Below are 17,951 nucleotides of genomic sequence, written 5' to 3' on the forward strand. Positions count from 1 at the left end.
GAAATATTTTACATCGTATTAATTTAAGAGAAACTTTTAATCTGAAGGATGGATTTTCAAAGTAAAAGCCAAACACAAATGGAAAGAGTTGAAATTAAATGATGTTCATTCCAAATGTAACGTGTAGAATTTCAATCAATTATGAATCAATAGATAATAAATAATCATATTTATTATAATAATATTTATATATATACTTATTGATCAGACGAAAGTAGTATTATTTATTACAAAAGATAAAAATGAATAAAACCACAATAAAAAATGAAGGAACAAATAAAATGTAATAAAATACAAACTTCCTGTTTGTTTTGGTTATGATGTCACCAGTTTTCTAAATACCGGCGCTCCCTGAACGTCTCAGTTTCTGTAGTTTTTATGGTCCAAAAGATTTCACTGATGTTTGTTTTATTGTTGTAAAATAAAATTTACATGAAATGTATTGTACGTTTTAATTTCATCACTATTTTCATTTTTATATAAATAAATAAAGTAATTATTTTCTAAATTTACAGTTAATTTTTATGGTTGATTTCCGGTGAATTGTTTCTCTTTCCTGAATTTTCCATAAATCTTTTTGTAAATTTTCAATTGTCATGGAATAAAACAGTGTGTTTAATTAAATTTAATTTCAGTATAAAATAAAGTGTTTTATTTTGAAGTGTTTAATTAAAGTTCATCTTTATGAAAACATTCTGTTTACTTAGGATTTGTTTTTATGATCTCAATTTAATTTAAGTGTTTTATTTTGAATAAATATTTAAAGTGTTTAACTGAGAAACCGTGTGTCTCGCTCTGTGTGTGTGTGTGTGTTATATGTGTGTCTCTGTGTGTTATATATATGTGTGTGTTGTATGTGTGTGTGTGTGTTATATATATATATATGTGTGTGTTGTATGTGTGTGTGTGTGTTATATATATATATATATGTGTGTGTTATATGTGTGTGTGTGTGTTATATATATATATATATATATATGTGTGTGTGTTAGATGTGTATGTGTGTGTGTTAGATGTGTGTGTGTGTTATATGTGTGTGTGTGTCTTCACCTGTTAAATCTTTAAATCCTTTAATCTTCATGTTCTGATTAAACGTCCAGATGTTCAGCTCGTCTTGATTACATGTTGGTGTAAACAGCTTCATTATTATCATTATAGATATATTATATATATAATGAATATACTATATATATATATATAATGTATAATATAATTAATATACTGTATATCTATACTATATATATATATATAATATAATAAACTACATTATTGATCTTAAAGATCAACTCTGATTCTAAAAAGAAGAAAACATGAAGTTAGATTTATTTATTGATGGAAACTTTATTGTTTTTATTATTTATTGTTTGTTAAAAGAAGTGAATTCATTTGTTGAATGATTTTTTTAAGTAGATGATGCTGCTGATGAAGATGATGAAGATGAAGATGAACACAGAGCTTCAGTCTCTCGTTGGTTCAGTTTGAGTCTGATCATCTTCACTTCTCACTCAACTCTTCTTCATCATCCTTATTATTATTATTATTATCTGCTCTTTGTGTCTCAGGTAAGTTTATTTTAATTATTTATTGTACTTATACTTATATTCACAGGTGATTCCATATTTAAAAGTTATTATTGTGATATTACTTTTGTGATAAATGTGATTTATGTTTGTTTTACTTTTTATTAAATATATTTTAATGTTTTTATTTCCTCTCTTTCGTCGCTCCGTCAGCTGCAGTTTGTAATTAAGTCAAATTATCCAATTAGAACAAAAGACCGTCAACACGGAGATGTTTAGTAATATACCACCACAAATATATAAATATATATGTATTTAATAAAATAAGAAGTATAATATATATATAAAGAATATAGAGATGGACAATTATTTACATCATTTTAATGGAGATTTAAATGTGTTTCAAGATGATTATCTCATATTTATATATTTAGTATTTATTTATTTAGTATTTATATATTAATAACACTGCTTCAACAATGTTTAAGCTTAATAAATATAAAATGTTTTTGAGTGAATAATGTAAATGTAGTGAAATCCTAAAGCAGATTAATATGTTTATTATATATTTATTAAATTCAACGACAGCAAATAAATTAGAAAACAAACTTTTATTTCTGTTTTGTAGAATTTATTCTAAAAAATATTAAAATGTAGTTTTTATTTAAATAAACCTTAAAACATGAAATAAAACAGATCCATCTCAGAATAAAAGTAGATTTTAAGAAAAATAATCTGTTGTAATGAAAATAAATAAACTTTTAATTTAAATTGAAACCAATAATTCACTGATTTGAGACAGAAAGTTGAAAATGATTTGAAGTATTTTAAATCTGTTGATTAATGTCAAACTTATTCTTCTTTATTCTTTCAATGAACAGAATATTTAAAATAAAATAGTTTTTATTTCAATAAACCTCTGAATCAGTTTGAAACATAAAATAAATGTGTGAATAAATTAAAACAGCTCAGAATGAAAGTAGATTTTAAGAAGTAGAATCTGTTTAATGTGAAATGAAACTAGTTAAATAATAAACAAAGACGTCGTATAAAACGATGTCTTTGTTAATCTTTATTCTTTAACCGTCACTGAACAGAATATTTAAAATCAAATGTAAATGTGTCTTTCTTCTGCTCCAGATGAAGGTGGAGGGTCTCCAGGAGGATGGAGGTTCTGGTTCAGACCGGACCACCACCACCACCACCCCCGGCTCCGTGGAGCGCCGCATGTCTCGTCTGCTGAGCGCCGTAGAGAACGAGCTGCAGGCCGGCCGGGAGAAAGGAGACCCGACGGAGAGAGAGCTCAAGGTAACGCTGGAGGACGCAGAGCTGTGGACTAAGTTCCAGAGCATCACCAACGAGATGATCGTCACCAAGAACGGACGGTAAGACCTTCTGACTACGTCGTACTGCGCCTTCCTCACCTATGGGTCGTGAACCCCACCTGTGGGTCGTTAACCCCACCTGTGAGTCCGTTAACCCCACCTGTGGGTCGTTAACCCCACCTGTGAGTCCGTGAACCCCACCTGTGGGTCGTGAACCCCTCCAACCCACCTGTGGGTCGTGAACCCCACCTGTGAGTCCGTTAACCCCACCTGTGGGTCGTTAACCCCACCTGTGAGTCCGTGAACCCCACCTGTGGGTCGTGAACCCCTCCAACCCACCTGTGGGTCGTGAACCCCTCCAACCCACCTGTGGATCGTGAACCCCACCTGTGGGTCCGTTAACCCCACCTGTGAGTCCGTGAACCCCTCCAACCCACCTGTGGGTCGTTAACCCCACCTGTGGGTCGTGAACCCCTCCAACCCACCTGTGGGTCGTTAACCCCACCTGTGAGTCCGTTAACCCCACCTGTGGGTCGTTAACCCCACCTGTGAGTCCGTTAACCCCACCTGTGGGTCGTGAACCCCACCTGTGAGTCCGTTAACCCCACCTGTGGGTCGTTAACCCCACCTGTGGGTCGTGAACCCCTCCAACCCACCTGTGGGTCGTTAACCCCACCTGCGGGTCCGTTAACCCCGCCTGTGGGTCGTTGTACCTCAGCTGCTTTAGTTTGGTGTAGTTTTACGACGGTGAAAACATAATAAACATCATTTTTAGTTTTCTGAATATTTTACAGGTAGAACAGGACCAACAGTTGTTTGAAGCTGACTCCAGATCAGCGACCCTGTTAACCAGGTCATCCATTAGTGTCGATAGCAGCCGGTTACGTTGGCGTGTTGTTGACCGGCGGTGGAGAACACTCACCTGAACTCCATTCACACCTGCTGAACAACGCTTCAGCTGTTAATGCTGCAGATCCACTTAGAGTGTATTTATTCATTGTGTTCTTTACTGTTCTTTACTTCCTGATATGTTTATCTCACAGATTTAGATTATTTAGATTCAAACTGTTTAAAATATGAGGCAAGTTAAAGGATTCAACCACCCGAATAATCTATCTTCAGTCTTCGGTCCACCTGTGGGTCTTCCGCCACCTTGAGGTCTTCCATCCACCTTTAGGCCTTCCGTCCACCTGTAGGTCTTCCGTCCACCTTTAGGCCTTCCGTCCACCTGTAGGCCTTCCGTCCACCTGTGGGTCTTCCGTCCACCTTTGGGTCTTCCGTCCAGCTGTGGGTCTTCATCCACCTTTAGACCTTCATCCACCTTTAGGCCTTCCGTCCACCTTTAGGCCTTCCGTCCACCTGTAGGCCTTCCGTCCACCTTTGGGTCTTCCGTCCACCTTTGGGTCTTCCGTCTAGCTGTGGGTCTTCATCCACCTTTAGACCTTCATCCACCTTTAGGTCTTCCGTCCACTTGTAGGCCTTCCGTCCACCTGTAGGTCTTCCGTCCACCTTTAGGCCCTCCATCGACCTTTAGGTCTTGCATCCACCTGTGGATCTTAATAACTAAAGGTGTAAACTTGTTTGTGCAGCCGCATGTTCCCGGTCCTGAAGGTGAGCATCTCCGGTCTGGACCCCAGCTCCATGTACTCTCTCCTGCTGGACTTCGTGCCGGCCGATGGCTGCCGCTGGAAGTTCGTGAACGGCGAGTGGGTGGCGGCCGGGCGGGCGGAGGGGCGTGGTCACGGCGAGGGGCGCGGCCACGGCGGCGTCTACATCCACCCCGACTCGCCCAACTTCGGCGCTCACTGGATGAAGGCGGCCGTGACCTTCAACAAGGTGAAACTCACCAACAAGGTCAACGCAGGAGGACAGGTGAGGATGCTTCCTTCACTTCCTTCCTTCCCTTCCTCTTCTTCTGTGCATTATCCAGCTCTCCATGTCAAGAGGCCTCTTCTTCTTCTTCTGTGTATTACTGGAGTGGGCGAGAGACTCCCGCCTCTAATTAAACCACTTCAGTCTACTTCACCTGCTCGCCCTCCTCGTAACCACGGGAACCGGATAAACCGCTCTTTAATTGGCCGGCGGCGGTTTAATGCACTTCCTGTTCGAGAGGCAAAAACACACACTACAAACAAAAACACAAAAACATTGGCAATAACGTTGTTTGTATTTACCCCCATTATCCACACACACACACACACACACACACACACACACACACACACACACACTGGAAACAGAGAGCTCGGCCCATAATGAAATAATTGCTCAGCTTATTTGTACATTATGGTAATTATGTTTTTTACCGGGGAAATTAATTTACCCATCATGCTTCAGGTGGATGAGAGACTATATTTGACACACACACACACACACACAGAGCGAGTGGCGGGGTCAGCCAGCCTCTCAATCTGAATAGAAAACAGTTTGTTTTTGTGTGTGTGCCTCGAGAGCTGTGATTGGTTAATTGGAGCTCGTTAGTGAGGAAGAGGAGGATGAAGGATTAAAGAGTGTTTGGGCCAAAAGACAAAGATGGCTGTGATCCACAAACAACACCTGGATCTGCTTTTTGTTTCATCCCAACTTCAGCTCAGGAAACTTTGATGTTTAAGTACACCGTTAGAGGTACTTGTACACATGAATAACATGTACTATTGTCTTCAGATCATGCTGAACTCGCTCCATAAGTACACCGTTAGAGGTACTTGTACACATGAATAACATGTACTATTGTCTTCAGATCATGCTGAGCTCGCTCCATAAGTACACCGTTAGAGGTACTTGTACACATGAATAACATGTACTATTGTCTTCAGATCATGCTGAACTCGCTCCATAAGTACACCGTTAGAGGTACTTGTACACATGAATAACATGTACTATTGTCTTCAGATCATGCTGAGCTCGCTCCATAAGTACACCGTTAGAGGTACTTGTACACATGAATAACATGTACTATTGTCTTCAGATCATGCTGAACTCGCTCCATAAGTACACCGTTAGAGGTACTTGTACACATGAATAACATGTACTATTGTCTTCAGATCATGCTGAGCTCGCCCCATAAGTACACCGTTAGAGGTACTTGTACACATGAATAACATGTACTATCGTCTTCAGATCATGCTGAACTCGCTCCATAAGTACACCGTTAGAGGTACTTGTACACATGAATAACATGTACTATTGTCTTCAGATCATGCTGAGCTCGCCCCATAAGTACACCGTTAGAGGTACTTGTACACATGAATAACATGTACTATCGTCTTCAGATCATGCTGAACTCGCTCCATAAGTACGAGCCTCAGCTCCACATCGTGTGCGTCGGCTCTCGTCATCGACTCGTCTCCAACGTCTCCTTCAAAGAGACTCAGTTCATCGCCGTCACGGCCTACCAGAACGAAGAGGTACAAGTACACACGCTGCATACAAGTACACACAGCATCATCAGATATCCTTTAGTTCATTTCAGAGACTTAAACAGCAAGAATACGTTATATTTATTACATTCTTTCTCTTTGAACGTTTTTAACACACAGTTACACATGTTGGTTGTATGATAATAAATATGTAATAAAAATCATAATATTTAGTTAAAAACAACATTAATGAACCTTAATGGTCTAAATAGTTATTCTCTCGTTTGAAGGGATAAATAATGATGTCATATATTTACAATAGAAGAAGAATTAAAGGGTTGAATCACGTGGATAGAATATTACAGAGCTGATATCTTTTTAATGTGTTTTTAATGTGTTTTTGGTTTGTTATTTTATGTGGTTTTCATGTGGTTTTGTTATTGGTGTGTATTTGGTATATTTTTGATGTATTCTTGGTATATTTTGGTGTGTTTCTGTGTTCAGATCACAGCTCTGAAGATCAAATACAACCCGTTTGCTAAAGCCTTCCTGGACGCTAAAGAGAGGTGAGATATAACAGCTCACATTAAATTAATGTGATCAACTTAGAGAATAATAGTACTTGTGTACTTCTACTGCTGCTACTTGCCCTACATGGAGCTGATAGTACTTGTAGTCAGTGGCGGCTGGTGGAACATGTTCTAGGTTGGGCCATCCTATCAATGTCAGCAAACATCCCAGAATGATTTAATGCAAAGAAAGTATCAAACACGCATCACTACTTTGCAGTTAAATATTTAACATTTATTCCAACACAAAAAAAGCAGTAAATAACACTTATATAATATAATATAACATAATATAATATAACATGTTTATTTATTGAGATGCCCCTATGGACCTTGTTATAGGAGGTAAAGATCAGGAGAAGTAAACATGAAGTGTAATTATGAATACTGATGTTAAATTAAGCTATGATGAGTTTTCACTGTTAATTTACCATCTCAGTTACGTGTTGATGCCTCCATGACCAAGTTAAGCAGATGAGACTGAGGACAACTATGTAGAAGAAAAGATGTTCACTGTGCCTAATATGTAGCTTGACAGAGTTCTCCATGTGTGTCCTGGTGTTCTCATGTTTCCTTACCTCCTCATCCCTCACTCCCTAACTGTCATGCTGGATCTGTCCCCGTTGTTTTAAAAAGCTAAATACGTTATTAGCATGACGTCATCTTGCTAGCCAAACCTGTCTGGTGTACAGTAGAGAAGCTTCATGTACTGCTTCCCTTTCCCGCTAGTCTGCTGTCTGATTGTGGGGTCAGGCTGATCTGGGATCAGCTCTTTGGTCTGCAGAATCTCCGCCAAAGTTCTCCTCTGCTCGCGCTCGCCTGTAGAGACTTCTCCTGACGAGAACGCGCAGCTAGGGGGGCCAAATCGATTCTGCCCCACACTGAATCTATTTGAGGGCACTGATTGGCTGTCACTCATTTATATCTTTAATCAGCAATTGGCTAAACTGCTTCATAGACCCGCCTCTTTTGGGCCAAAACGATTTTGCCCCCCTAGCTGCGCGTTCTGAGACGTGTCGTGCACACAGGCGGAGAGCACGAGCAGACGAGCACACAGGCGGAGAGGACGAGCAGGGAAAGCATATATTTTGCGCAGATATCATATTTTACACATATTACTGGGTACATTCCACAGTTCAAAAACACAAATATTGACAATTTGTATAATTTATGATTATTATACTGCCTTCGCCCACTGTCAGCTGGGATCGGCTCCAGCGCCCCGCGACCCTGAACAGGATAAGCGGTTTGGATAATGAATGAATGAATAATTATTATAATTTTTTTTTTTCTTTTTTTTTTTTGTGTGGCTCAAGGTGGGGCCAGGCCCCATGGCCCTCTATTGGCCAGCCGCCACTGGTTGTAGTATTTGTAGGTGTCAGTCAGCGGACAATTAGCATTTCTCACCAGGATACCAGAGGACGTTAGCGTTAGCAACTGATTAGAGAGTCATGAGGAGCTCAGAGCTACACTCACACACACACACACACACACAGTCATGACAGCGTTTGATTTATCCACCTCAGGAACCCGGGGGGGCGGGGTTTACCGGAGTCCTCAGAGAGTCGAGTTGGGATTCAACCCTGTGAGTAAAAAGTATTTTTATTCCTCAAACACATGAATTAATATAATGAAAAATACTTTTTATATTTAAACACAAAAACATAACTTCAGAAAATATATATGTAGTATTTAACGTACTGTGTATATATACTATGAAATATATACATTTATGAATATTTCTGCTATTTTAACTTATTATTGTTATTGTTTATATTCAGTATATTTCATAAAATTACATTAATTTATATAATTAATCATTTGAATATATCTGTGTGTGTGTGTGTGTCTCAGGCTGGTCACTGTGCTCGGCTGGAGGGGGCGGAGCCTTTCCTTACGCCAGCGGTCTCCCGCTGACCTCACACCATCACCATGGTTACAAGCACCATGGTTACTCGGGACGACACACACCTTACCCCCCCACCAGCTACCTGCAGCACCGCTCACACTCCTCAGGTGAGTGTGTGTGTGTGTGTGTGTGTGTGTGAGAGAGAGAGTGTGTGTGTGAGATTGTAATAAAATAAAGAAAAGATATATATATATTCTATAAATTATTTTGATACTTAATATATTCATACAAAGTAAACACATACAGTCTAAACATTAATCTTGATCTGGTGTCAGTGTGTCTGTCTGAAGGTGTTCAGGTGTTATCAGACGGGTGGAGTAGCTCCTCCCCTCGTCCAAACTCCTCCTCTTCTTCCTCTTTGTCGTCCTCCTCCAACCACGCTCCTCCCTCACAGGCTCCTCCCCCTCCTCACAACTCGAGGTGAGCCACATTACCATATATGATTATATATATATATATATATACAGTATATAATAATATACGTATTTATTATTATGCCTGTGTTCAGTCAGTATCCTTGTCTGTGGACTGTTGGATGCAGTGAGCTAAGCCCCTCCCATTCACCCTGCACGGCTCTCCACGGACCAATCGGCAGCGAGAGCCTCATGCAGCCACCCAGTCACAGTCGAGTGGGCGTAGCCGGATGGCCACCTGGCCCCACCCACTCCTTCTGAGGATGGATGTGATTGGCCGAATGGAAGTGAAGACCCCTACTAAGTATCAGTATCTCTTTGTAAATACTACTTACTGGCTACTAGTATTTACTTTTGGCGACTAGTATTTACTGGTGGCTACTAGTATTTACTGTTGGCTAGTAGTATTTACTGATGACTAGTAGTATTTACTGGTGGCTACTAGTATTTACTTTTGGCTACTAGTATTTACTGGTGGCTACTAGTATTTACTGGTGGCTACTGGTATTTACTGTTGGCTACTAGTATTTACTGAGGCTAGTAGTATTTACTGGTGGCTACTAGTATTTAATGTTGGCTACAAGTATTTACTGATGGCTACTAGTATTTCCTGGTGGCTACTGGTATTTAATGGTGGCTACTAGTATTTACTGGTGGCTACTGGTATTTACTGGTGGCTGCTAGTATTTAGTGGTGGCTACTAGTATGTACCAGTAGCTATTTGTACTCACTAGGTGGAGTTACATCGAGTGGCTACTAGTCACTATTGGAGAATATTTGTACATATTGGTATCTGGTATCTACTGGTGGCTAATTGGGACTTTTTGTACATACGGTACTTGTAAACTTTGATGTGTACTCGTATCTTTTGGTGCCTACTGGTGAATATTTGTACTTACTTTTATCAAGTGGTGGCTAGTTAAGTATTGGTCTTTTGTTCTCGTGAATTTTGTACAAATATATATTATACTACTATATAATATCTTTTGGTGGCTATGAATATCTATTGGTGGCTACTAACATCTATTGGTGGCTACTAGTATCTATTGGTGACTACTAGTATCTATTGGTGGCTACCAGTATGTATTGGTGGCTACTAATATCTATTGGTGGCTACTAATATCTATTGGTGGCTACTAGTATCTATTGGCGGCTACTAGTATCTATTGGCGGCTACTAGTATCTATTGGCGGCTACTAACATCTATTGGTGGCTACTAACATCTATTGGTGGCTACTAACATCTATTGGTGGTTATTAACATCTATTGGTGGCTACTAATATCTATTGGGGGCTACTAGTATCTATTGGTGGCTATTAATATATATTGGTGGCAACTAGTATCTATTGGTGGCTACTAGTATCTATTGGTGGCTACTAACATCTATAGGGGGCTATTAATATCTATTGGTGGCTACTAACATCTATTGGTGGCTACTAGTATCTATTGGTGGCTACTAATATCTATTGGTGGCTACTAACATCTATAGGGGGCTATTAATATCTATTGGTGGCTACTAACATCTATTCGGGGCTACTAACATCTATTGGGGGCTACTAGTATCTATTGGTGGCTACTAACATATATTGGTGGCTACTAACATCTATAGGGGGCTATTAATATCTATTGGTGGCTACTAACATCTATTCGGGGCTACTAACATCTATTGGGGGCTACTAGTATCTATTGGTGGCTACTAACATATATTGGTGGCTACTAACATCTATAGGGGGCTATTAATATCTATTGGTGGCTACTAACATCTATTGGTGGCTACTAGTATCTATTGGTGGCTACTAGTATCTATTGGCGGCTACTAGTATCTATTGGCGGCTATTAATATCTATTGGTGGCCACTAATATCTATTGGCGGCTACTAGTATCTATTGGTGGCTACTAGTATCTATTGGCGGCTACTAGTATCTATTGGCGGCTACTAGTATCTATTGGCGGCTATTAATATCTATTGGCGGCCACTAATATCTATTGGCGGCTACTAATATCTATTGGTGGCTACTAGTATCTATTGGTGGCTACTCGTATCTATTGGTGACTACTAGTATCTATTGGTGGCTACCAGTATCTATTGGTGGCTACTAATATCTATTGGTGGCTACTAGTATCTATTGGCGGCTACTAGTATCTATTGGCGGCTACTAGTATCTGTTGGCGGCTATTAATATCTATTGGCGGCTACTAACATCGATTGGTGGCTACTAACATCTATTGGTGGCTACTAACATCTATTGGTGGTTATTAACATCTATTGGTGGCTACTAATATCTATTGGGGGCTACTAGTATCTATTGGTGGCTATTAATATATATTGGTGGCAACTAGTATCTATTGGTGGCTACCAACATCTATAGGGGGCTATTAATATCTATTGGTGGCTACTAACATCTATTGGTGGCTACTAGTATCTATTGGCGGCTACTAGTATCTATTGGCGGCTATTAATATCTATTGGCGGCCACTAATATCTATTGGCGGCTACTAATATCTATTGGTGGCTACTAGTATCTATTGGTGGCTACTAGTATCTATTGGCGGCTACTAGTATCTATTGGCAGCTATTAATATCTATTGGCGGCCACTAATATCTATTGGCGGCTACTAATATCTATTGGTGGCTACTAGTATCTATTGGTGGCTACTAATATCTATTGGCGGCTACTAATATCTATTGGCGGCTACTAATATCTATTGGCGGCTACTAATATCTATTGGCGGCTACTAATATCTATTGGCGGCTATTAATATCTATTGGCGGCTACTAATATCTATTGGCGGCTATTAATATCTATTGGTGGCTACTAACATCTATTGGTGGCTACTCGTATCTATTGGTGGCTACTAACATCTATTGGTGGCTACTAATATCTATTGGGGGCTACTAACATATATTGGTGGCTACTAACATCTATTGGTGGCTATTAACATCTATTGGTGGTTACTAACATCTATTGGTAGCTATTGATATCTATTGGTGGCTACTAACATCTATTGGTGGCTACTAACATCTATTGGTGGTTATTAACATCTATTGGTGGCTACTAACATCTATTGGTGGCTACTAACATCTATAGGGGGGCTATTAATATCTATTGGTGGCTACTAACATCTATTGGTGGCTAATAGTATCTATTGGTGGCTACTAATATCTATTGGTGGCTATTAATATCTATTGGTGGCTACTAACATCTATTGGGGGCTACTAACATCTAGTGGGGGCTACTAATATCTATTGGGGGCGACTAACAAAGGGTTTTCACGACTTATATACATAAATATATATATATATATATCATGATGTTATTTTACCAGTTAATGAAGACGTTGTTGTTGTTGTCCTCTGGTCTATTAAACCTGTTTATTTATATTTACAGGCATCAGCTGTGTTTAAACAGGTTCATATTTAAATGATACTTGATCAACAAAGTTTCTGCTTTTCTCTTCTCAAAAACTAAAGAGTTAATAAATCAAAAGAATAATATATGTAAATTCTACAGTTTTATATCTGTAAATGTGGATCTCTGCATGAAGGAAGAGACCAAATGTTGTTCTGTTCTGTGTCAATAAAGGTTTAAAAACGTTTGATTTGTTATATTTCCCTCTTCATCTCCAACATGACAGATACTCTTAATCAGAAATATTTTCTCAGTAAAAATAACAGATATTATAATTTAAATAGTAAAAGACGTCTTTTATCCCGGTTAATTATGAAATGTAGCCATCGAGACTTTTATTTTGAAACATGTAAAGTCTTATTCTGAAGCGCTACCGGAAGCAGGTTTACCGACCCGGAAGTTGTTCTGCGTCGTGTTTAGCTCCAACAGCAGATCGTTGAATGAATTGAAACGGTTCATTTCTGGGTCAGAACTTCAATTTAAAGGTTCGTAACGATTTATATTTACTTATTACATTTACACGATTTTTAATGTTGAGTTTGAAGCCTGAAAAAAGCGATTTAACAGTTTTTAAACCTAAAAGTCGGTGAATTGACGAGTTAGCATAGCAGCTAAATAGCCGTAGCCCCGTTAAGTTTTATAATAAAATAGTGAAAACACGTTTATATAGAAAACTATGTTTCTATTGTCAGCTTTGATGATTAATCGATTAACTTAACATTATTCGGCAACAATATTTATCGATTTGGTGAAAGTGTAATCATTTAATCATCAGGTGTATTATTAATAATTCTCTTATTTTAAACTGAATATTTGTATAAAATGTGTTTAAATATTTTATCGACTCAAAGATGAATTAATAGTAAATATTCATATGTCAGATACTTAATAAATACTATTTCATATTTAACATATAAATATAAAATAATAATATTAAATATAAAATGCACAATATATACAATGAAATAGAATAATATTAAAATGAAATAACTAAACAATAGTGCAAATATTAGTAAGTATAATTTTAATATTTATTTTTTATATTCTTTTTATATCTATCTATTTTGCATACTTGTACCACAGTATTTCTCCCCTGTAGTACTCGTACATGACTGAAGTACTTTGTGTCTCCAGGTCTCCTGCTGTGATGGCTCACGTCACCATCAACCAGTACCTGCAGCAGGTGTGTAGTTACACCATGTGATCTCCACGTGGCGCCGCAGCCTTTAACCCGCTCTTCTTCTTCTTCGTTGGTGTTTTCCTCTGCAGGTGAACGAGGCCTTAGACAACCACGAGGGCTCCTTCTGCTCCGAGCTGCTCTCCTTCAAACACCCGCACGTCGTCAACCCCCGACTACAGGTGAGGCTCCGCCCACTCAGGTAGACGGCTCGGATAGGATACGCTAGGACACGGCCTCACGTGTGTGTGTGTGTGTGTGTGTTTGTGTGTGTGTGTGTGTGTGTGACACACAGCTGGCCAGTCCAGAAGAAAAATGTCAGCAGCTCCTGGAGCCGCCATATGACGAGATGGTTGCCGCCCACCTCAGGTAGGACGGCCAATCAGGTCGCTCGTGTGTGTGAGGATGTAACCATATTAACAGGACTGTGTGTGTGTGTGTTTTGCAGGAGTATCTACGCTGTGTCCAATCACGACTTCGTTGAAGCCTACAAGTTCCAGACGCTCGTCGTTCAATATCCTTCATGATGGACACACACACACACACACACACACACCAGTAATCTATAGCCGATCACTCCTTGACCAATCACGTCCTTCCTGAGGGCCTTCCAGTCCCACAAAGAGGAGAACTGGTGAGTACATGTGTGTGTTAGGCTAGCTTAGCACAATGACTGCAAGTGAAGGGAAACTGTTAGCGTCGATCCAGACTAAATGTTCTGTGTGTGTGTCTCAGGGCTCTCCCGATGATGTTCACCGTCACTCTGGATCTCAGGATATTCGCCAACAACGTAAGAAATCACACATACAGAGACACTGATCTGAGGTCAGCTGCTGCTGGGATGACCGGTGTGTGTGTGTGTGTGTGTGTGTGTGCGTGCGTGCGCAGGCGGAGCAGCAGTTGCAGAAGAAGGGTAAAGGTCACCCGGGGGAGATGTTGGAGAAAGCAGCAGAACAGCTGATGAGCTGCTTCAGAGTGTGTGCCAGCGACAAGTGAGTACTAATACACAAACGCAGTATAAGTACACACTTCCTGTGAAGAAGAGTAACTAATAACAGAGTAAAGTGTAACCCCGGGTGCTGTGTGTGCCCCTCAGTCGAGCCGGGATCGAGGACTCCAAGAAGTGGGGGATGATGTTTCTGAGCAACCAGCTCTTCAAGATCTACTTCAAGGTCTGAACGTGTCTCTCTGAGGTCTGAACGTGTCTCACTGAGGTCCGAACATGTCTCACTGAGGTCCGAACGTGTCTCTCTGAGGTCTGAACGTGTCTCTGAGGTCTGAAGGTCTGAACGTGTCTCTCTGAGGTCTGAACGTGTCTCACTGAGGTCTGAACGTGTCTCTCTGAGGTCTGAACGTGTCTCTCTGAGGTCTGAACGTGTCTCTCTGAGGTCTGAATGTCTCTCTGAGGTCTGAATGTCTCTCTCTGAGGTCTGAACGTGAGGTCTGAACGTGTCTCTCTGAGGTCTGAACGTGAGGTCTGAACGTGTCTCTGAGGTCTGAACGTGTCTCTCTGAGATCTGAACGTTAGGTCTGAACGTGTCTCTCTGAGGTCTGAACGTGAGGTCTGAACGTGTCTTTCTGAGGTCTGAACGTGTCTTTCTGAGGTCTGAAGGTGTCTCACTGAGGTCTGAAGGTGTCTAAGGTCTGAACGTGTCTGAGGTCTGAACGTGTCTCTGAGGTCTGAAGGTCTGAACGTGTCTCTCTGAAGGTCTGAACGTGTCTCACTGTTGGAATAAAGACCCAGAATGTTCTGGATTGATTGATGATTTCTCTTATGATCAGATCAATAAGCTGCACCTGTGTAAGCCTCTGATCAGAGCCATCGACAGCTCCAACCTGAAGAACGACTACAGTCCGGCTCAGAAGGTCACCTACAAATACTACGTGGGCCGCAAGGCCATGTTCGACAGCGACTTCAAGCCAGGTAATACTGCAGTACTACTCTAAAAATACTACTGTAACAATACTGTAATACTACTGTAAAAATACTGTAAAAGTACTACTGTAAAATACCGTAACAATACTGCAATAATGCTGTATTACTGCAGTAATACGTAATAATACAGTAATGATAAAATAATATTACGTGGGCCGCAAGTAGTACCACTGTAATAATACTGCTGCAGTAATTATTCTGTCTCTTTGTGTAGTTTCTAATGTTCGATGTATTTGTCCTTTAAGTCGGTGATTTCCTAAAACAACAGTAATAATATAAACATTAATAATCAACATGATTGATTATTGATCGTGTTATTGATAACGTGTCTCTGCAGCGGAGGAGTTCCTGTCGTATGCTTTCCATCACTGTCATCCATCCAGTCAGAAGAACAAGAGGATGATCCTCATCTACCTGCTGCCCGTCAAGATGCTGCTGGTGAGAGACCAGTTCAGACCCGTTCAGACCATTTTATACCAGTTTAGACCAGTTCAGACCATTTCTATACCAGTTTATACCAGTTCAGACTCGTTCAGACCACACAGACCCGTTCAGACCAGCACAGACCCGTTCAGACCAGTTCCCCCAGTCTGATGGCAGCTTGTTGTTTCAGGGTCACATGCCGACTCATCAGCTCCTGAGGAAATATGACCTCATGCAGTTTGCCGACGTCACCAAATCTGTGAGGTAAGCAGAGGTGGTAGCACAACAGGAAGTGACATCATCGTGCTGTCAGGTGATCTCACAGGTGAACTGTGTTTCAGTGAGGGGAACCTGCTGCTGCTGAATGAAGCTCTGTCCAAACACGAGACCTTCTTCATCCGCTGTGGGATCTTCCTCATCCTGGAGAAGCTGAAGATCATCACCTACAGGAACCTCTTCAAGAAAGTGTGAGTCCAGTTCCCCCTGGTGGATCCCACCGTTACTGTAGCCAGAGACAGGATAGTCCAGTTCCCCCTGGTGGATCCCACCGGTACTGTAGCCAGAGACAGGATAGTCCAGTTCCTCTTTGTGGATCCCACTGGTACTGTAGCCAGAGACAGGATAGTCCAGTTGCTCCTGGGGGATCCCCCTGGTACTGTAGCCAGAGTCAGGATAGTCCAGTTCCTCTTGGTGGATCCCACTGGTACTGTAGCCAGAGTCAGGATAGTCCAGTTGCTCCTGGGGGATCCCCCTGGTACTGTAGCCAGAGTCAGGATAGTCCAGTTCCTCTTGGTGGATCCCACTGGTACTGTAGCCAGAGACAGGATAGTCCAGTTGCTCCTGGGGGATCCCCCTGGTACTGTAGCCAGAGTCAGGATAGTCCAGTTCCTCTTGGTGGATCCCACTGGTACTGTAGCCAGAGACAGCATAGTCCAGTTCCTCCTGGGGGATCCCCCTGGTACTGTAGCCAGAGTCAGGATAGTCCAGTTCCTCCTGGGGGATCCCACTGGTTCTGTAGCCAGAGTCAGGATAGTCCATTTCCTCCTGGAGGATCCCACTGGTACTGTAGCCAGAGTCAGGATAGTCCAGTTCCTCCTGGGGGATCCCACTGGTACTGTAGCCAGAGTCAGGATAGTCCAGTTCCAGTCCTGACCTCAGCTTCTATCTACAGGTATCTTCTGCTGAGGACTCACCAGCTTCCTCTGGACGCCTTCCTGGTGGCCATGAAGATGATGCAGCTGGACGACGTGGACCTCGACGAGGTGCAGTGTATCTTGGCCAACCTGATCTACATGGTGAGCTCCCCCCCCCCCACACACACACACACACACACACACACACACGAACAGGAAACACCTGGGACTGAAGACAACTCTTCTTCTGTGGTTTCTGTCTCCTCTCAGGGTCACATCAAAGGTTACATCTCCCATCAGCACCAGAAGCTCGTGGTCAGTAAACAGAATCCGTTCCCTCCTCTCTCGTCCGTCTCCTAGACTACGTTACCCACAATCCCCTCTGACTGTGATGCTCTTTGGAAACTATTCAGTGAACTCTTTTTTTCTTATTTTGTACTGTAAAAAACATGTTGAATAAAACAGATGCTGGTTTCTACAGCGTGTTGAACTTCTGTGTTTCCTGGAGGCTTTCGATGGTGCATTGTGGGTACTGGAGTCTTTATTCTGACAGTTACTTTTAAAGCCGCACATCTCAAATACAAACTGCTGATGACATGCATATGATCTTCATGTTCAAAATGTTTCATATTTTCTTCCGTTTTTTGCACAAATGTTAAATAATTACTTTGTAAATGGTTAACTAAAAGGTTCAACTTTCAAACTACATTCTAGTGCTTTTAAAGCTCAACAATTTTATTTCTTTACTAGTCTTTACTAATATAACCCTCTGAGAAG

At 40.9% G+C, this 17,951-nt stretch overlaps 3 protein-coding genes across 3 annotated transcripts in view; all 3 read left to right on the forward strand.

Moving 5' to 3' along the window:
• The window catches only part of LOC142952999 (vesicle transport protein SFT2B-like), a 5,113-nt gene extending 4,671 nt beyond the window's left edge, over positions 1–442 (forward strand). The window contains exon 8 of the mRNA XM_076095058.1: positions 1–442. This exon is cut by the window's left edge and continues 744 nt beyond it. The gene's annotated coding sequence lies outside the window, so the exon portion shown is untranslated.
• Positions 443–2,660: 2,218 nt separating this feature from the next.
• On the forward strand, positions 2,661–9,356 carry tbx19 (T-box transcription factor 19). Its single transcript, XM_076095176.1, has 8 exons — positions 2,661–2,905; positions 4,435–4,717; positions 6,118–6,252; positions 6,709–6,770; positions 8,300–8,358; positions 8,628–8,789; positions 8,958–9,102; positions 9,191–9,356. The coding sequence occupies exons 1-8, from the start codon at positions 2,661–2,663 to the stop codon at positions 9,354–9,356; spliced, it is 1,257 nt and encodes a 418-aa protein (XP_075951291.1).
• A 3,531-nt stretch (positions 9,357–12,887) lies between these two features.
• pcid2 (PCI domain containing 2) lies at positions 12,888–17,652 on the forward strand. Its single transcript, XM_076095019.1, has 15 exons — positions 12,888–12,990; positions 13,640–13,688; positions 13,775–13,864; positions 13,978–14,051; positions 14,131–14,196; positions 14,275–14,316; positions 14,418–14,472; positions 14,571–14,674; positions 14,779–14,854; positions 15,465–15,606; positions 15,956–16,056; positions 16,232–16,305; positions 16,383–16,508; positions 17,213–17,336; positions 17,445–17,652. The coding sequence occupies exons 2-15, from the start codon at positions 13,653–13,655 to the stop codon at positions 17,532–17,534; spliced, it is 1,200 nt and encodes a 399-aa protein (XP_075951134.1). The 5' UTR covers positions 12,888–12,990; positions 13,640–13,652; the 3' UTR covers positions 17,535–17,652.
• Positions 17,653–17,951: the final 299 nt, after the last annotated feature.

The sequence above is a fragment of the Anarhichas minor genome, unplaced genomic scaffold, assembly GCF_050575085.1.
Source record: "Anarhichas minor isolate MPS153535 unplaced genomic scaffold, ASM5057508v1 ptg000018l, whole genome shotgun sequence".
NCBI classification, from domain to species: Eukaryota; Metazoa; Chordata; class Actinopteri; order Perciformes; family Anarhichadidae; genus Anarhichas; species Anarhichas minor.